The sequence below is a fragment of the Equus asinus genome, chromosome 4 (genome assembly GCF_041296235.1).
Source record: "Equus asinus isolate D_3611 breed Donkey chromosome 4, EquAss-T2T_v2, whole genome shotgun sequence".
Taxonomy (NCBI): Eukaryota; Metazoa; Chordata; class Mammalia; order Perissodactyla; family Equidae; genus Equus; species Equus asinus.
The window spans coordinates 18,992,662-19,013,287 of NC_091793.1; the positions used below are offsets into that span (position 1 = coordinate 18,992,662).

General features: G+C 49.3%; 1 protein-coding gene across 1 annotated transcript in view; it reads left to right on the forward strand.

The window, feature by feature from the left end:
* Positions 1-2,546: 2,546 nt before the first annotated feature.
* Positions 2,547-20,626, forward strand: part of ARFGAP3 (ARF GTPase activating protein 3) — a 55,598-nt gene continuing 37,518 nt past the window's right edge. The window contains exons 1-5 of the mRNA XM_014864397.3: positions 2,547-2,858; positions 8,778-8,896; positions 14,690-14,762; positions 17,423-17,554; positions 18,598-18,681. Coding sequence (XP_014719883.1) covers positions 2,790-2,858; positions 8,778-8,896; positions 14,690-14,762; positions 17,423-17,554; positions 18,598-18,681 — 477 coding nt within the window. The 5' untranslated portion in view covers positions 2,547-2,789. The remainder of the gene's footprint in view (positions 2,859-8,777; positions 8,897-14,689; positions 14,763-17,422; positions 17,555-18,597; positions 18,682-20,626) is intronic.

Below are 20,626 nucleotides of genomic sequence, written 5' to 3' on the forward strand. Positions count from 1 at the left end.
CAAGCCATACATTCATCTATATATGACGCTGTACAGCGGAGGCAGCATTTTGCACACCAAAATCTGACAAAAGAGTTCTTTCTTCTCTGAAGCTTAAGGACAATCTTACAAAGACATGAAAGCGAAGCCAGCGGTTAAGAGCATGGACGGGGAGGTCGTATTCCCTGCACTCAAACTTGGCTCCAACTGTGTGGCCTTAATTAGCTGTATGACCTTGAGCAAAATACTTTCTCTAAGCCGTAGTTTGCTCATCTATAAAACGGGAATAACAGTAGTAAACATTGGTATTTCATTCTGTGCCAGACCCTGTTCTAAACCGTTTAACATTTGCTATGTCATTGAAGCCCCAGAGCAGTCCCAGGAACTAGGTAAATAATATTCTTGTATTTTTACAGGCGAGGAACCTGAGGCACAGAGCTGTTAGGTAACTTGCCCAAGGTGTGACAGCTACCCCCGATCCAAGCCAACGCTCAGACTCGGGCAGTGCAGTGCAGTGCCGTGCCCAGCAGGCTGCGCTGTTGGACTACGAAGGCCCACGCCTCAGAGGGCGAGGATGTGCCTGTCCCCAGTGGCGCTTGTTAAATGATACCTACCAAGACCAGAGTTACCCCATGACTGGTAGCCGTGCGACCTCAAAGGCCCTCCTCTCTGCTCTGGAACCCCTCCTCCCAGCACTCTCCCTACCCCACTGTCAGTACCGGGATGTCTGTCGCCCCTCAGTGAGCAGCAAGCTCAGTCGTGCTTCTAGCCCCAGTGCACGTGGAGCTAAACGGAAAAGAAAAAATGAAGTCCATTTCGGACCATCCAGTGAAACTCAGATTATATTGTTGCGGATCTCTTCAAATCCTTCGTGGAAAGGGCTAGGAAATGAAGGAAGGAAGGGATGAATGAATGAACTATTTAAATGCCATCAATCCTTGAGGAAAGAACTAACAACAGCTTGTCAGTGGGAAAAGCCCCGAATGATTCACTCACCAACATGAAACTTGCAAGCAAACTGGGTGCAGCTCAAGGCCACGTCCAGGTCAAGACAGCCAGGCTGCTCCCGCCCCTTTCTAACAATGTTAATGATTTCTCCTTAATCATAACAGGAACAAAGGTTCATATGAAAATTGGAAAACTGCAAAAACATTCAGAAAACATTAAAGTCATCACGGTCCTGACGTCCGGAGGTAACGCTGCTGACAATCTGGTGTATCTTTTCTTGTCTTCTTTCTCTACATACACATGTGCACGTGTTTTGTTGTCGTGGTCATCAATGTGTGTGTGTCACAAAATTGGGATCTTACTGTGAGTGTAGTTTGGCACTCTGCTTTTCTCTCACCATTTGAACAAGAGCACTGCACTTTTAGTTTTCTGGGATCTCTACATCGGATTGGGGAGCAGACAGACCCTGAATCTGATATGCAAATTGGTAAGTCAGAAGATTTCAGATCCAAATAGTAACTGGAACCCTGGCACCCGCCCCCATGAGAAAGGACATGGCTGTTCCTCATAAGCATGCCAGGTGTTGGGCGTAGGGCCAGACGCACCAGCCAACACGAAGCACAGGGTGTGCGCTTGGACTCAGCATAAGGAAGGACTTCCAGGCGGAGAGGCCTGCAAAAGTAACGCACGGTTCTGGAAACCTCCCTTCCTTGGAAAAGTTCCTTGGAAAAATTCCAGCCCTGGGTTTACAGGAGGCCGCATTCCCTGCAAGCGTCCCGCTTCCCCGAGGGCATCCGACCGCCAGGGTGAACACCCTGACCTCTGACAGCAGAAAGAGCACCGCCGGACGCTGCTCCAGGGTTTCCAGGGCGGCGGCTCGCCCTGGCTCTTTATCCCTGACCCTTGTTCCGATGCGCAAACCAAGCTGCAGAGACGCGGCCTGACCAGGATGCTGGGGCGCTGAAGCAGCCGCTGACCCGGGCTCGGGGCCAGGGTGCACGCGACTCAGAACCCGCCTCCTTCCACGGCACCCCGAGCCTCGGGCGCGCTCTTCCAGGGAGCCACAGCACTGCTGGAGCAGCGGCGCCGGGCCCCGGGGGTTGAGAGCCTTCTCCGGGCGGCGCCGGCCGACCGATGGCCGGACCCGGGCGCGCCGCTTCTGCCTGTTCCCCGTCTGACCGCGCACCTCTTGTCCCGGCAGAACTGCGCTCTCCCTGACCTTAGACCCAAACGATACTCTAAGGAAACCAATTTCCGGGCGTGGAAAGCTTTCTGCTCAGGGCTCGGCCTCAGGTTAGGGCAAAAAAACAACAGAAAAAGGAAAGTGAGTCGGGCAAGCGCGGCGCGTGTACCCGAGTCCTCGGCCGGGCGCGGGAAAAGGCAGGTGGCCCTTTCCCTCGCGTTTCCTCTCTGGCCACCCGGAATGACCGGTTCTGCCGCCCGCATCGGGAGGAGGTGAGAGCTCCTCGGCCCAGGAAGCCGAAGCAGTGGTGGTTCCTCAGGCCACGTGCGCGGGAGCGAAGAGCACCAAGCCCCAGCTTCGCCCGGCACTGCCCGGAGAGAGCGGCGGGCGAAGGCTAGGAGGAAGCGCGTGGGGCTCCTTGGGCTCCTGCGCACGCGCATGCAGCGCGGGAGGCGGGGCTTGAGTGGGCGGAGCCAGTGGCACAGCTGAGTGGGGACCCTAGGAAGGCGAGAGGCGCGTGCGCTCCGGTTGTGGGCGGGGCCTGGCGGGCGGGGCGGGGCCTTCTCGTCACGCGCAGCCCCGCCCCCTCGGCGGTCGTCAATCTCCCGGAGGCGGCAACCGCTCCGCCTCGGCCCTTCCCGGTTGGCGCGGCGAGCTGCTCCTCGGTTTTCTGGCGACCATGGGGGACCCCAGCAAGCAGGACATCCTGACCATCTTTAAGCGCCTCCGCTCGGTGCCCACCAACAAGGTAACGGCCTCCAGGCGCGTTCAGGCTTGCTCGGCATCCCCTCCGGACCCCGCAGGACGCCCCTGCGGCGCTGCGGCCGCGGCCGCGGGAGGAGGAGCCGGCCGGGCCTGTGACACGTCGCACTGTGCGGCCGCGGCCGCTGGGCCTCGCCTGGGTCCGGCCCGCGCGCCGCCCCCGGCCTCAGCAAGGGAGGGGCGGGCGAGGGGGCGCACGCCGGGGCCCAGGGCGGGGCGGGCCCCCGGGGGTCCTGGGCGGGGAGGCGAGAGCATCTGGGGGTCCCGGGGGCAGACATCTGGGTCCCTGACACCGGGCCGGGGAGCGTACACGCGGGCCGGGGCGGCTTTTGGGGGTGGCGGCGTGGACACTGCGAGTTCCTGAGAGCTGGGCGCGAGCTCGCGGGCCCCGAGATTGGGCTGGGGAGCAAGCACGGGGCGCTCTTGTGAGTGGGGTCGGACCCCGCAGGCCACCTGTGACCCAGCAGCGGGTCAGAACCTACAGCTGGTAGCGATGGGCGTTTGAGAGAGCTCGGCTCGCCCCTCCCCACCGTCGAGCTCACCTCTGAAGCTCCTCAGGGGCGCCTGGTGGGACCTCCTGGGTCCCCTGTGTCCTTTGGTGGCAGCCTCAGTTTCCCTCTCTGATGAAGCTGCTGAGTGGTCTCTGCAATGGCTTCCTGCTCTTTTCTCTTGCTAAGAAAGCCCACCACAGACCCTTTCTCTTCCCTCCCTTTGGGTTGCTTTGGAGATTGGGGTTTTCCCTTTTTTCCCCATCTCCACAGGCTGTTTTCCCCTCTGTGACTTTTACAACTTTTCGCAACTGGCTGGAGATGTCGTGATGACGCTTGGGGCTGAAGTGACACCCTCCACTGAGGATCATAGGTCGAAGTGGAGCCTGGAGAGGGCAAAGGGCTGTGGTGTCAGCCTGGACTCTCTCCTCCCCTCCTGTGACGGGAGTTCTGACTGGTCCCCAGTCACCTCCCAAGTGAACAGCTGTTAACGAGCATAGTCATGAGCCATGACGTGATGGCAGAGAAAGTCCTTGAGTTTGACAAAATTTAGATGTCTTTGTTGTAAGTCTTGGTGGAGGGCAGCCCCTATTTTCACAGCCTGAGAGGAGTGGAAAAGGAAAGAGTTTACTGGAGGTGATGTCTGATGAATGTCGGAAAGTCGGGAGGAGAAAGGCTCCAGGAATTCTCGGGTGCCAGTTTTTTTGCCATTTTCTTGATTTTCAAATTCAGATTGATCTGTTTATAAAGAGTGGTTGCTGTGTAACTAGACAAGATTAGGATCTGTCATCAGCAGTGTAGAAACTGTTTTTTCTCTGCTTTTTCTCAGAAACAAGGTGTATTCTCTTTGACTATTAATCTGAGGGAAGGCGCCCGTTTTAAATAAGAAGCCAGTGTCTTTAGACCAAGGGACCCACGGGAGGGACATGTGCGGGCTTGCTTGTCAGCTGGTATCCAGACCCTGCTACTTTCTCCCTGTGTCACCTCGGGCAGATTACTGGACCACCGTGTACCTTATCTTCCTTCTCTGAAATGGGGGCACGAGCCGGATCTACCCAGAGGGCTGTTGTGAGGATTAAATGAGAAAATCCAAGAAGAGCACTCTGGGCGGTACCTGCGTGTACCAGGCCTCAATACATGTCAGCTGTTTTTTGCTTTTATTATTTTGAACAACAGGCCTGTGGAAATTTTCTGTTCTGTACTAGGATTACTGGAAGCATTGAGCAGAAGTGTTTTCTGGTGCTGTTCCACAGTATTATGCTACATTTCTTGATAAAGACTTTTAACTGGATCATTAGTAAGAAACCATTACCTAGGGGGCCAGCCCCGTGCCGAGTGGTTAAGTTCGCGCGCTCCGCTTCGGCAGCCCGGGGTTTCGCCAGTTGGGATCCTGGGCGCAGACATGGCACCGCTCATCAGGCCACGCTGAGGTGGTGTCCCACATGCCACAACTAGAAGGACCCACAACTAAAAATATACAACTATGTGCTGGCAGGCTTTGGAGAGAAGAAGATTGGCAACAGATGGTAGCTCAGGTGCCAATCTTTAAACAAAAAAATGAAACCATGACCTAAACTAAGATGAGAACTAGTTTGAATGATGTGAGAGAGTTGGATAACAACAAGCATTTTTTAAATGGGGTTGTCAGAAAGCGCTCTAAGTTACACAAGACGGGAAAGGGAGCTAGAGAGAACCAACTCGGTTTGCTTTTAGAATGTGGGATCCAGTTTCTTCCTCTTGCGTATGAGGAATATTTGCGCTGGATCGAAGGTTTGAACTCGCATGGGTCGGTTTCCTAGTTTGTGATTCTGGCTTTGAAGCCGCACTGCTCCTTAGTTTTGTATTGATTGCTTGAGTGAGTCATTCAGCCGCTGTCGAGTCACCGAGCCAGCTGGACGCCGCGGAGCACGGAGGGCGCGCTGGTGCCTAGGGAGCCAGGCACCTGCCTTCGGGGAACTGACAGTCTCGGGGCGAAGGAGAGATGAAGGGCTGCCTGGCTGAGGTCTTCCGCCGTGAGAGGCAGTGTGCTGAAGGGTGCGCTCCGGGGCCGACTGCCAGGCTCCAGTCCCCGAGATGTAGCTTCGTAGCTCGCAGACTCGATTTCCTAATTCCTTAGTTTTCTCTAAAATAGGGATCAGACCTGCGCTCTGTAGTTTGTGGGGAATGCAAAATGTGCAAAATGAAAACGCAGGGCCCTTGTCTGAGAAGTATCAAGAATTTCAAGATGAGGCAGCAGAGCCTTAATCAGCCCTGGGCCCTTCTGAGAGCGGGCCGCGTGCGACTGCGTAGGTGGCACATATGCCCAGGAGGCTGGCCCTGGCAGCGGTAGTAACAGGACCTTCTGCTGGGCGGTTGGGAAGATTCGGTGGCCAACAACAGTGCCAGCATGGAGTAAGCACTCAGTATTAGCTGTTGTTTCTGTAGTAATTATTATTCCCATCATTCGGCAAAACAACTTGTCAGTCAAAAACTGTGCCTCATCACTGTAAGGACTAGTTTTCTGCTTAGAACACCGTGGCTCGCTTTGGGCGCACGTGTCCGCAGAGTGCGGGCCCCCTCTCAAAGCGCGGTCTCCTGCTCCACCAGCAGCATTGGGGCCGCCTGTTGAGAGCCAGACTGGTCTTTCTAGCTGCCTTCCGACCTCGGGTTCCACAGGGCCCGCGCCCGGCTCCGTGGCTCTTCTGCCCTTGCAGACTGCCCACTGCCTGGTTTGGCATTTAGTGCCTACTCTGTGCCAGGCTCGGTGCTAAGTTCAGGTGAACAAGATAGACAGGGCCCCGCCCTCGTGGAGCTACATTCTAGCAATTCCTCCTCATGGTTGGTGCCTCGAGGAGGATGCTGAGGCCACCGTGTTGGAAACCCCCCTCTTCTCGGAGGCAGCCTGCAACCCCCTCAGGAGTGATTCTCAGACTTGCATGCTCTGAGCTGTGTGCACCCAGTCTCTGCTGTCACCTCCCTCCATAGGGCTGTTTCCTGCACAGGCTTTTGCTGCTTATTGCCCTTTTAGACTCTATTCTTGAGACCCCAAAGGCCTCTTGGACCCCATCTAGAAAACTTGTTGCATTCTGTCCTTGCTTACTAAGATTCAACCTTATGATTAACTGTCCTGCCCACTAGACTGTAGATCCATCTCTTCCTGGACCACCCTTGTATGCCCACTTCCTGTGTGCCAGGTCCACACTTGATAGGAAGTGCACACCTGTTAGCTGAGTGAGTGGGGGATTACCAATGGCCTCCCGCAGAGTGACAGCACCTTTGGTAGAGTCAGGTGCACTGTTTGGTGTCCCACAGAAGGGGATTTCTTACTCTAACGGCTGTTACCACAGGGCATCTTAATTTCCACATCCCCTCTCCCTGCACATGAGCTCTTCAAAGGCCAGCACACGGCCTGGCCGGCATGGGGGTCAGCAGGTGCTTGTGGAATCAGTGACCCCGTCCCCTCTCCCCGCCTCAGCGCCTGCTGCAGTGTCTGGCAGACAGCAGGCAGTCAGGAAACCCTGAAGCGGCTAGCCTTTCATGTCACTTGTCGCTCCTCCCCCGCTATCCAGGCGTGCTTGACGTGAGCCTGTGTGGTGAGAGGCTTTGGGAAATCTCGTGTTTCTGCTCGTGTGTTGCTCTCCAGAGGCCGAAAGCCAGATCTTTCTTGATGGTTATATTGGGACAACCTTCACATAGGCAGCTTTGCCTATAAAGTGTGTCCACAATAGGGGGCTTTTTTTCTGGGGAAAGAAATAAAAACAATTCTCCTATTAGAGGAATTTTTACTATTCTGTCGTTCTGACTTTAATTAATTATGAATATCAATTTCTGTGACAAGCACCATGTATTTTAAAGAACTTTTATGTCATGCTATGCAGTGAGGAATGTTTGACTTCAGTCAGTGTTGAGGGGCTAGTGGTAGTTTTTGAGCTGGTAATAAGTTTTGTAGGTTATTCATTTGATTAACGTATATTTAGTGAGTGCTTAGTATGAGTAAGGCACTATTTTTCTGGCTCTGTGGGAGATAAAAAATACACAAACCTGTTCAGCAGTCATTTATTGAGCTTTCGCTGCGTTGGGACTCTGTGCCAGCAGAGGAGGAAGGCTCGGTGAGGGGACAGGTCCCGACCCTTCAGGAGCCCTCAGTGTGCGGGGGCACGTTCCTTGGTGATGGGCTGTGTGTCTAAGGTTATAACGGTGACCTGGAGAGAGTGGAGGGGCAGAGGTAGAGAAGGACCCAGCATTTCATAGAGGAACATCTCTCTGTATTAGATCTATCACCGTATGTCACATTACCCCAGAACTTAGCATCTTAAAACAACAAACATATATTGTCCCGTACAAAATGGTTCTGAGGGCCAGGAATCTGGGGGTGGCTTAGTTGGCTAACGTATGGGTTTTTTCTGGAAAAAAATGAAAAACAATACTCTTATTAGGGGAATTTTTACTGTCCTGTTGTTCTGACTTTAATCATAAATATGATTTCCATGACAAGCACTGCGTATTTGAAAGTGCTTTTACGTCCTGTTATGGGATGAAGAGTGTTGGCCTTCGGTCATTGGTGAGGAAGGAAGGTAAGGGTGTCTCGTGAGGTGCAGTTGAGCGGCAGCCGGGGCTGCGGTCCCCTGAGGCTGGAGCTGCTCAGCACACTCATGCGGTGGTCAGCTGCCTCCCTCCTCGCTGGCCGTTGGACTAATGGCCTCAGTTCCTCAGCACTTGAGTCCCTCTACTGGGCTGCCTAGTGTCCTCGAGAAAAGGCAGCTGGCTTCCCCCAGAGCCAGTCATCCGAGGGAGAGAGAGAGAAAGGAAGCCACAGCACCTTTTATAACCTAATCTCGGAAATGACGCACGTCTGCCATATTATTGGTCGCAAAGACCACCCTGGAAAAGTGAGGGTGGGATTACAGAAGGGTGTGAATACCAGGAGGGAGCATCATTGGGGGCATTTTGGAGTCTGGCTACCACACTCTCCTTGTCCTCCGGCTGGGGAGAGAAGAAATGTGCACGAGTGCCTGCCATTGAGCATTCTAAGTGGGGCGACATCCCTGGCCAATGTTTGTTTACGTGACTGGTAGGAACCCTGTTGATGCTTCAAGGATAAGAATGTTTGAGGTGATACATACATATAAGTTCTCTTCACTGCACATACTGCATAGTGTTGTAATAGATACGTAATAATAGAGCTATTATATAACTAGTGCATTGTATCAATGTGATTAATATATAATTAGTATAATTATATATAATATAATAATATTATAATAATGAAAGAAATTGAAATTTGAGGTTTTAAAAAAAATCTCGGTAAGATATTTTCTAATAACCCGTTTAAATTGTAAAGGTTAGGCAGCTTTGAAGCCGCATCATGTACTGTATCCTATAAGATGGCTAATTTGGCTAATATAAATCAACAACTGAATTTTCAAATTTTCTTTCAGGTGTGTTTTGATTGTGGTGCCAAAAACCCCAGCTGGGCGAGCGTAACCTACGGGGTGTTTCTTTGCATCGATTGCTCAGGATCACACCGGTCGCTGGGTGTTCACTTGAGTTTTATTCGGTAAGTGAATCTTTCCTTGTTGGGGGGTGGGAGTGACTACATCGTTACTTGGGTCTCTTTCCCCCTTTTTTCTTTATGTTTCCTTTGATATCGAGTAAAAGGAGAGGTTGGTTATGAGTGATGGAGATTTAAATCTTATGTAAGTACGTAAACCGGGAAAATGAGTTCTTTTCTCTTAGTTACTGTTTTATAGAGCTCTTTGTCAGAGACATGAGGCCGTGGTGTTGAAGGCAAGGTCAGAAGAGAGGGTTCGAGACAGTATTTCCTTTTCCTTTGTTATCTTCTCATAATTCACGGTACAAAGGAGCCTGCTTGCGTCATGCTCATGGTGGGAGGCGGCGCAGTTTCTGTGGGTCCGTCCTGCACCCCAGCAGGTGGAGAGTCAGTGTAAAGGGCGGGAAGCCCCCTACAGTAGGGTTCCACGTCCAGCAGAATCCTAGGGCTCTGGCTCCCAAGGACACTATTACCATGAAACCTGAGTGAGTGATTTTTGTGTGAAATTCAGTGGCAATTTCAAATGCTTGTGCTGTGAACGTCTTTCTTTTCTATCTGAAGGCTTGGGCTGCATTGGCCCCTTCTGGCGAGTACCTGTCCTTGCCTCTGATGCTCTGGCAGTGGCCTAGATGGGGCTGTCGTGTGCATCAAAGAAAGGTGCCCCCTCTGGGCACACAGCCCCACAGTCCAGTGGGAGGCGACAGGTGCCTTCGTGTGAAGTAAACTAAATTGAAATAATAAAAGGATCCCCAGCCAGGCTCAGGATTTGGAAGCAGAGCCAGGCCTGCACCTGAGCAGCCATGGGCCTCTGCCAGGGTGCTGCTGAGCAGCCTTGGCTCCGATCTCCGTTATTGCTGGCCTCCTCCAGCCAATTCACCTGTATCCGGCCACTTCTTTTTCCAGAAGGCAGCTAGGCAGGCATTGTGCTGAGCGATTTTATTTTGTGTTAAGACTTAAGGAATATTGATACAACACCATTACTATAAAGAACATTTGTTCCTACAGGATAAAATCTATTATAGTTCATAATGAGATATTTTGTATGATAGCGCAAAAACGATATAGTATTAAAAACAACCTAATTTTCTTTTTTAATATATTAACTTAAAAAAACTTTTCTGATGCACTTTCCTGGGTTCTTTTCTCAGAAGTCAGTTTCTGATTTCTCAGTTCCCTGAGTTCTTAGTTCACAAATCAGTTTGTGCAGGCATCATGGCTAATATTCACAGCCATGTAGCTCCATAGGTAATTGTTTGGCAAAGGGAGTTCTTTGTGTGTTCTGGTTTCAGAGGATCCATCAGTTTCTTGTCTTCTTTTCTTTTTTTTTAGATGCTGGTCCCAGAATATTTTGAGTACACTATCCTGTCCTTGTCTCTTTTTTAAATGTTGAGGGATTTATTTGGCAGGGCAAGTTTCTTTTTAATGTTTCTTTTTTCCCCCAGATTGATTGTGACCAGTTAACATACGGTCACCTCCTCTGGCCAGAGCCCACGAAGGCGGGACCTGAGGCAATATATAATCGGTGTCTTCCTTTCTCTCTCTACTGTGCTCTTGCCCTCCTCCTCTCTGCCAAGGCCTGCCCATTGTCACCTGGCCCTCCCTTTTCCTCACCACTGAAGCACACTCCCTGTTTAAACCATTCCAGGAAATCAGGCGGTTTTCTGACGTGCTGAGGGAAGCCCTGACGCAGAGCCTGAAGAGGATGGACAGCACTCTGTTTGGGCTGTTGCAGGTTTAATCACTAGCCTTTCAAAAGTCAGATGAATATATATGTATGAATCACAGTGCTTATGAATGGTTCAAAACAACTGGTAAAAAAATCTCTGTATAACCAGAGGGCAGCAGTCTAGGATTCGGGCAAGAGAAAGTCAAGGATGATAAGGGTACTTAGTATGTTGGGTTTTTTTAAGAGGTGGGGGGCTGCTCTTTAAACATTTCTTATTGATTAAGGAAAATTACAAATACTAGCTCATTGGGCAAAAAGTCCAAGCAGTCCCAAAGTACCTAAAGTAAGAAGTGAAAGTCTTTCTTCTGGAATCTCTTTCCGCCCTTCCAGGCGCCCACGCAGGCACACACACAGTCCCATCTCCCAGGCTCGAACATATTAATGGTTTGGCGTGGGTGGAATGTTTATTTAAATGGATTTTTTTTAAGTAGAATTTCAAGTCAACAGTTTTACAAAGAAAAAAACTTATGAACTATGGCTTTGGCCAAGCAAAAAAGGCAAAGGCAGGTTAGGCATCCATGGAAATGGCAGGCTGCTTTGGGAGCTGACTGCAGCATGGACCTGATCGCCCTGGCCCCCGCCCACCACCTGCCAGGGCTCGGAACTCGTCACCCCAATTCCCGTGCTGGCTGCATCTCACGGCACCCTCTCCCTCTAGCTCTGTTGCTTTTCAAGGTCACTGTTAGGTACTTCAGGAGCTTATGAAATGTGACCAGGACCTAGTGCCTGCATTGGTCTTGTTGGGCTTGGAGTCGGGACAGACTTTGATACAACATAAATAAGAAGCTAGACAAGTGCTGCGCGGGACGTGGAGGCAAAGCACCGCGCCTGCTTGCGGTCAGAAAATTGGGCAGAGTTCAAAGGAGGAGGAAGCGTTCGCGAGGAACGTCAAGGGATTAGTGAGATTTCGGTAATGGAGACGAGGCAGGGGCCAGCACTCAGACTTTCGGAAAAGGTGTAGAGGTGGGAGACGGTGAAATATTTCGTAGCTGCTTTTTCGTGCGTGGGCGAACGAGGAGAAGTGAGAGGCGAAGGGGAAGACCTGCGGGCGGCCGTGGAGGGTCTTGGCTGCCGGGCCGGGAGCTTGTTCTTGACTCCCGGGGCCCTGGAGGGCCGTTCGCGGGGAGGCTGCAGGGGCGCTGGGCGTGCTCGGGAGGGCTGCGGGCGAGGGTGCCCAGCCCTCACTGGCCCGGGGCGTGTTCCTAGTCTCCCCGCGTCTCAGTTTCCCTCTCTTCCAAGTGGGGCTGAGAATGCTCATGCCCACTGTGCGGGGCGCTGGGGGCAGCGAGCGAATGAGCTCATGCACAGCCTGGCCCCGGCGGGCCCGGCAGGGTTGGCGGCCGGCAGAGCTGCGTCCCTGGGCACCCGCTCAGGGGGCGCGGGAGGAGGCCCTTCGCGATGCTGTGTCAGGAGGCAGCCCTCGACCCCCTTACAGTAAGCAGGAAGCAGTTCTAAACGGGTGTGCTTGGAAGCTGCTCCTGGGCTGGCCTAGGAGTAGAAGTCCAGAGTGAGCGTGGTGTGGTTTGCCCCGCTTTCCAATTTTGATACACGGAAACTTTGTCACGTTTGTTTGGCGAGATACCTTCTGATTTCATAAGTGCCTGAAATCTATGGAAATGCTCTACTTACAAAAAGCATACTGACTTTGGCGGCCGCTGGTGAAGCTGTTCATGCCCTTTGTAAGGAGATTACATCTTGACTGTTACCGAGGTGGTGGGAACACTGTTTTCTCTCTTACCTAATTGGTTAAGAGGAGCTCTTTTGTTAAAGTGACTCTAATTCTTCGATTTTTCTCACTTTCTCTGCTTTCCTTTTTTCTTAGACTGTCACAGACTCTTCCCTTTCAGCATCGCTTAGTCTAAATAAAGATGAGAAGGACCCTGCAGTGAGTTGCCTCCTCACGCGGGAGTGGACGCTGATTCAAGTGGCTTCCTAGGGTTGACTGTATTCCGAGTCCATTGTCATCAAGTTTTAGAAATTCCAGTGTCATAAGAGAGAATCCCTGTCAGCCCAGTTCAAGAACAATTAGCTTTTATCTCCATTTCTGAGAAATGTATAAGGAAATGTTTGGGTTTATTTATTTATTTTTTTAAAGACTTTATTTTTTTTCTTTTTCTCCCCAAAGCCCCCCGGTACATAGTTGTATATTCTTCGTTGTGGGTCCTTCTAGTTGTGGCATGTGGGACGCTGCCTCAGCGTGGTTTGATGAGCAGTGCCATGTCCGCGCCCAGGATTTGAACCAACGAAACACTGGGCCGCCTGCAGCAGAGTGCGTGAACTTAACCACTCAGCCATGGGGCCAGCACCCAAGGCTTTATTTTTTTAAAGATAGTTTCGGACTAAAAGTTGTCAGGCAGATCAGCAAGTCTCAGTGCTTGTAGCCTCACTTTTAGGATATCCTTTAAGTCAGCGCATATTCAGGCACCTGTGATGTGCCTGTGTTAGGAGCATGAAAGAAAAACTGTAGGACATGCCTGTCCTCTGGAGCTTGCTGCTTACAACACAGCGTGGCAGGGCTACCACGACGATGATGGTGGTGGTGGTAATGGTGAGATGAGAATTTTAGCCATGTGATATTTACCATGAGCCAAAACTTTTGAGATAGTAGCTTATTTAATTTCTACAAAAGCTAAACAGATAATATTATAGTTATCCTTACTTTACAGATGAGGAAAGTAAGGCGCAGAGAGGTTAAGTAGCTTTTCCAAGGTCGTCCAGCTCCGAAGAGGCAGTGTGGAGATTTGCACTATCTCGGTCTGTCTCCGGAGACTGTGCTCTTATCTGCACCCATGTCAGAGGCGGGGGCTTGGTACAGACTTCAGTCTAGGGGGATGCATGAAAATGTGGAACTAAGCAAGATCTTTCAGAGGGGATTTCAGAACAAGATTTATAGTTTATCATCTTGCTTGGTAATCAGATTCTAAAAGGAGATTTTGTTTGTTCTTTGGGAAATCTGTTTCTTCTAAAGTGTGGTTTAATTTTTACTGTTTGCATATCACCATGAGGTGGATTTGTCATATATATGTAATAGTAATATGTACTAGTATGATTATTAATCTTAAGGTAGCTGCTGGCATCGAAATAACTTCCTGAGCTTTGCAAAGGTTAAGTGATACCAATAGGCATGGACATTAGTAAATGGAAGGGCAGCGTAAAAGGAAATTTTTGCGAATCTGAAACCTCTCTTCTTCCTGCCTTGCCCGTTTTGTGAAGGGTATGCTTCCTGTTCGAAAATGTCCGCTTTCTTTTACACTTAGTGTGGGACAAGCTGTTGTCGACTAGCAGGATAGCCTTGCTTTTTGCTTATGTCTATGGATTCGACATAAAGCCTTCTGACATTGTTGCACTGTCCTATCTTGCTTTACGATGATTGCTTGGTAAGTTGTTTTGTGGGGAGCCGCAGTTACTGCCTTTCCCTTGCTCTCGTTTGATCGCAGGTTGCGGGTGAGAAGGGCATAGCTGTGCTGGGGGCAGGAGGAACTGCGGTTTTCACTTGAAGAACGTTGACTCCTAAGTCTTCTTCTCCCCCTGTTAGTGGGGTGTTGGGCAGGTCCCTTCCACCTAATGATAAGAGGATGGTACCCTCCAGGCTCCTGTTGGGGTTAAACCAGACAAATGGATAGCTGACCTGAAAAAATCCAAACAGGACGTCTGTTTTGAGTAGAGACCCATCACCACATTTTAGATCATATCTGCTAAGAATGTCAGGCAAAGAGTCAGAGTGGATCCAGCAGCTCCGTGAAGCTCGTATGTCCAGTGCCCGAGAAGAGACAGCTGGCTGGAGTCGGTGCAACAGAAGTGCTGCCAGCCTGCCGTGGCCTGCCTGTGGTCAGACATGGAGGGGAGCAGGCGGGCAGGGCCATCAGAGCCCTGGCTTCTAGAGAGGATGAGAGGGGCCAGAGCTGCTCCTGCCAACTCTCACAGACTCTGGAGTCCCAGCATCCCTGTGTCACAGTCAACAAGCTTAGAGCTCCCCGGGTCCTGAAGATCACAAAGATCTTGTTCTCCAAAGTTCAGTGGCCTGATTCTGGGGAAGGGAAGTATTAACGTTTAAGAATATTCTTTCCGTTTAGGTCTACAGAGTTGGATTCCAACTGGTCTTGGTTTCAGTTGCGCTGCATGCAAGTTGGAGGAAATGCTAATGCGGTAAGTTTGCCTCAGACTTGTCGTTTTCCTTCTGTGTAAATGTGTGTTACACTAATAAGGAAGTTCAGTGTCTGCGCGGAGGAGCTAGGGAGGCCCAGCTGGGGACAGAAGGACGCGGTGGGCCTCAGGGTCGGACTGCCCAGTGACTTATTTATCCAAAAATCAGAAGCACCTAGTAAATACAAAGCTCTGGGCTAGGTGCTGGGGCATAGTGACAAGTAGACAAGACCCCGTTCTTACAGACAGAGATGAAGAGTGATGAAAGAAGCATATAAGCTAGAAAGCAGCAGGTGGCGATAATGCTTTGAAGGTGAAAACGGGCAGTGAGGATGTCGGGGGGCTGGGAGCTGCTGCATGGCAATCCAGCTTGTTAATCTCCGAGGGCGACTTCTGTACTTAGAGTGCAATGCTTACAGCTGCTTGTATTTGAATTTTATTTAATTAATTAAATCTATAAATTAAAAAACCTGTTCTCCAAATCTTCAAATACAGTATATAAATATCATATACTTATTTATAAACTTAGTAATTTCTGTGTAAAAATAACTTTTTTAAGTGTTCGATTAATTTATAATTTTCAAAGAACAGATTTCCTTAATTCCATTTATAAACCTAAGGATCCTCAGACATTTTAAACTTCATTTACAAATTCAGTATATCTTTTTTCCCAAACACTAGACTGGCAGCCTTATAAATCTAGCCAGCAAAATCTTCTGAGGCACAGGTACCCTATTTAAAATGCCAAGATGGAATAGATTGAGTAAATGGAATTCCGTTAGACATGCTGTTAAATATTCAAACTAGGGGGCGGCCTGGTGGCGCAGCGGTTAAGTGCACACGTTCACTTTGGCAGCCTGGGGTTCACCGGTTCGGATCCCGGGTGAGGACATGGCACCACTTGGCAAGCCACGCTGTGGCAGGCATCCCACATATAAAGTAGAGGAAGATGGACATGGATGTGAGCTCAGGGCCAGTCTTCCTCAGCAAAAAGAGGAAGATTGGCAGTAGTTAGCTCAGGGCTAATCTTCCTCCAAAAAATAAAAAATTCAAAGTATAAGAAATCAGATTTGTATACATTTCAAATAAAAATTGTTTATCATCAATTAAATATTTAAAATTAAAATTGTAAGTCTAAAATAATGGCTTTCAAAATACCAGATTCCCTTAGATCAGTGTTTCTCAACCTTTTTTTGTTATTGCTCCCTAGGCAGAAAAATTAAATTTAAATTAGATTATTTTGAATTTAAGTTGGGTTTAATTTTTCCCTAGTAAGAGAAATCAGACACTAAGGAGTACAGCTTTGTCAGGTAGGGGTAAGCTTTGGAGGGCCGCAAGCCATTGTGATAACTAAGATTATTTTCACTTTCCAAAAAATAATTTTCACCTGTATTAAGAATGCTTGCCAGGGCTGGCCAGGTGGCATAGCAGTTAGGTTCATGCACTCCGCTTCGGTGGCCTGGGGTTTGCAGGTTCGGGTCCTGTGTGCTGACCTACACACTGCTCATCAAGCTGTGCTGTGGCAGTGTCTCACATACAAAATATGGGAAGATTGGCACAGGTGTTAGCTCAGGGACGATCTTCCTTGCCAAAAAAAAAAAAGAATGCTTGTCTTAGGTATTTCAAATATCTTATTAGAAGCCCATGCCCCTTGTCATGACGTTCACAGACTTGGCCCTAAACTTGATACCATGGATTTGATTTTATCTGTCCTTATTTCTAAGCCTTCCCAAGGTTACAGAGTCCCCACCCAACTCGAGAGAGCAGCGCTCTCGTCCCGAGCCAGGGGAGGTGGGGGAGATGGGGTAGGGAAGCATCAGCTCAGTGATCATTCGCTTAATCAGTGGAGTTGGAACCATCCTGCTTGGGTTCAAACGCCAGCTCTGCCCCTCACTGCCTGTGTGACATTAGGCAAGTTGGTGACCTCTCTGTGCTTCAGTTCCCCATCTATAGTGTAGATAGTAACAGTGACTGTCTGATAGTGTTGCTACAAGCTTTTAATGGGATGATGCCCACAAAGAATTTAGGACAGGGTCTGGTACATGTGACAGCTCAATACTATTATTAGTGAAATTGGATTAGTAAAAGGATCGCTCAAACAGGTTTTTAGAATACCTGCTTTAATTAAGATATGAGTTCTATAATTCATGTCTGTATGTGGATCTTTAGAAGGCAGTTGAAAGCAAATTCCTCTAATTATTTAAAATCTACTTTATCTCCTTGCCTGTGCTGTGGTCTCCGTTAATGAGCAAACAATGCTGAACAGGGTGAAGGTTAGCATAGTTCTTAAGGTGTCTGTCAAAACTCCCAGTTTAGTGGAATCCAAATTGAAATGGATTTCTCATGAATTAAAGTAGTCCTGAGTGGAAAACAGCCCCCAGGTAACCTTCAGAATGGCGGGAGTGGTTTAATGGAGAAGTGAAGGGCCAGTTATTTCATTTTTGTCAGCAAGTCTCATGTCCAGTTTTACCCAAGTATTAAAGTTACATCTGTGGAAGGAATTCCCTTTGCAAGCAAAGATTTACAATAACTTTTCATGGTTTAAATCGTTTTGGTTTTCAGTAGTATTTTACAAAAATCCTTCATAACGTGAAGTAATACTTTTAGTCCCCGTGTTAGCGTTAATGCAGTATGGCTGTTAATCCTCGTCCTTTCCTCCGTAGTCTTCCTTCTTCCATCAGCACGGGTGTGCCACCAACGACAGCAATGCCAAGTACAACAGTCGCGCTGCCCAGCTCTATAGGGAGAGAATCAGGTCCCTCGCCTCCCAGGCCACGCGCAAGCACGGCACCGATGTAAGTCACTGGCAGGTTGGAGCCTCTCCTTCAGACGAACATTCGTTTCAGTAGAAAAAGTAGTTTCTATCCCAAAAGTAAAACTTCCTAGCTGGATTCTCTTACAAGGAAGCAACGTACAGTTGATTCTCGTTATTCGCGGTAGTTATGTTCTGTAAAGTCGCTGTGAACACTGATTAGCGAATGCTGAAACGTGGCTCTGGCGAGAGACAAGCTTAGGTCCCTGTGAGCTTCTGGTCACAACGGTTTTGTCAGCTGATAACGTGTAGCCTTATTTCACACGTGTTTCTGTTTAAAGGTACTGTCATCTATGTTGTTGACTCGCCAGCACCGAACTCGGGCTCACAGCGCTGTAACTCGTGCTGAGTCAGGCTGGTCTGTTTTCTCTGTGAGGCGCCTCCAGCCTTCGTGTGTGTGTGTGTGTGTGTGTGTGTGTGTGTGTGTGTGTGTGTCACCAGGTGGCGCTTCAGCGCTGTGCGCCGGGGCCATTTTAAACTGAAATCACCAACAAAAAGCAAAAAATGTGAAAAACGTGTCAGTAAATAGACCACACAAACGACACGTGTTTACAGCATGAGAGCTGAAACGAGGGCAGAGTCGCCTTCCGCTGGGAACCTGCACCTCGCAGCTCAGATTCTTTGCTCCTGTGCATGTGCCTGCGAATGACTGCAGAAACGCCTCGAGTACTCATTGTGGGGTTACAAGTAGATTACAGCCAGTAGGCGAATTCCCAAATACGGAACCACAGATAATGAGGCCTGACTGCGCTTTGGAATCTGCCCTTCGATGTGAAGTCCTTGATCTTTCCTTTCAGAAAAGGCTTGTGCGTCTGGGCACTTGGCTTCTTCACAGTTTGGAAGGAAAAGTTCCTGGGTAGATGTGTTAGAAAGTGTGCTCAGGGGCCTGTGTAGGCGTGCTGCTGATTTTGTGCTAAGGGAAAGTACCAATCTTCTGCAAACACGTCTCCGGAAAGGAGTGAAGACGGTTGAATAAAGCCCTTTCGAGCCGGGGAGATGCTGAGCAGGCTTTGTGTTTTGTCCTAGCTGTGGCTTGATAGCTGTGTGGTTCCGCCTGCATCCCCTCCACCAAAGGAGGAAGATTTCTTTGCCTCTCATGCTTCTCCTGAGGTATGTATGATGCTCCACGTAGTTTTAAAGTGTGCTTCCTCTGACAGTTCTGAGGGGTCTATATTTAAAGTGTTTCAGTTAGGATACAGGCTAAGCCGCTGTTGCAGACAACGCTGAAATGCAGTCACTTAAGCCAGAGCTTAGGCTGCCCGCAGAGTTCGGAGGCAGGCTGCCCGGCTTGACTGGGGGCTTTACTCTGCTGCTCTGCGTATGTGGCTTCCATCCCAGTCCGGAGCGGCTGCTCAGTTCATGACCCTTCCCGGCGATAGGAAGGAGACAGGCATCCAGGAAAGTCCCGTCCTCTTACAAAAATCGTCCAGAGGTAGTACACATCTCTTCCGCTCGGATCCTGCTGGCTGGAATTTAGTCGCTCGTCCTCTGCCGAGCTGCTGGGAATCTGAGAGAGGGTTTCAGCAGTCTGCCACTGCCACTTCAGAGCTTGGGAACTGACAAAGAACAAAGACAGGCTTTTAAACCTGAATTTTAATAGGGGTTTGAATCTCAGTGCCCCTGTTTAGCTGGGTACATAGAACGTATCTCAAGGCTATTGTGAGAATGAAATGAGTTAATACAGATAATTAGTACCTAGCGCAAGGTAAGCCTTCAATAAATGCTCTAAGTATCATCTTCTTCTTTGTGGTCCGATGGTAGCAGTAACAACAGTCCATGGTCCTCCTGTGGACTTTCCCCAAACTGCTTAGGTCAGGGAACACGAGGCCCGCAAAACCTAAAATATTACTAACGGGTCCTTTAAGGAGATGTTTGCTGACCCTGGTTAGAGCCTCAGGTGGTCTGCTGGCTGCCCCGCCTCCTCCCAGGCCCACTGGGGCGGTGGCATTATTTGCCTAACGGCTGCTCAAGCCATTCTTTAACTAGTTTTCAAGTAAAAATTGTGTGAAGTTGTATAAACTGTTAAACTTTTTTTTTGCTAGTATAATTTGCACATACATGTTATCGTTGAGGAAGTCAGTAGTTACTAGAAATAGTTATCGAAAAACAGGGTGACAGAAAACAAAAAAAAAGATAAGTTATTCTATTGTGATCTGTAGCCGTGGTTTAACATAGAGCTAGATATAGAATGTCCACGATTAGTAGCTGAGAAATCTTAGGGATAGAAATGGTGGGCTAAAAAGAAAGAGGACCAGTTTGGTGTGGATTAGAGTCGGAGATATTAGTATGAATTCATGTTTATTTCTCTCTCTCTCTCTCTTCTATATATAGATGGAGAACTAATTACAGACATATACGTATCATGTAGCTCTATGCACTGAGAGGGCCTAGGGACACTGACCCCCCAGTACAATGAGCACACCCAGCACCCGGATCTCGGTTTCCGAATACCATTCTCCAAAAAAAGGAGCCGGGGCTCCCAGCGGAGAAATGGCGGATTCTAGGGCTGGGGCTGCTGGGGCCGGGGAGCCTGGAGCATCTGTAGTAGAAAGTGAGGAAGGGATGAGGGCATGTCTAAAGGACTCGGGAACCAACCTGAAAGAGCTCCCAGTCGAAGCTGGAACGATTCGAACAACAAAATAAATAATGACAGTATTGGATTATAATCCAAAGAATAAAATCAATACCCGTGAGTCTGTACTGATACAAATAGGCGATGGAATAAATAAATGGGGAGAGGGGACAGTCTTCCTTATAGAAGAATTCTAAACCATACATATAGATACTCCCCCCTTCAGGAGGTGGAGCTTAACCCCCCCCTCCCCGTTTGACTGTGGGTGGGACTTAGTGACTTGCTTCCCAGGGCCAGAGGATGAAAGGGAGAAGGGTAACTTTACAGGGAAAAGACTGGCAGGCACCCCCCCAACCAGGTGACGGAGGGTAGTGCCACCAGCGTTCAGTCTTGTGGACACACCGGTGAGAATGGCCCTCCCCTCCGTGGTATCCTTCCCCAAAAAGAGTCTAATCGTGAGAAAACATCAGCCAGATCCAAACT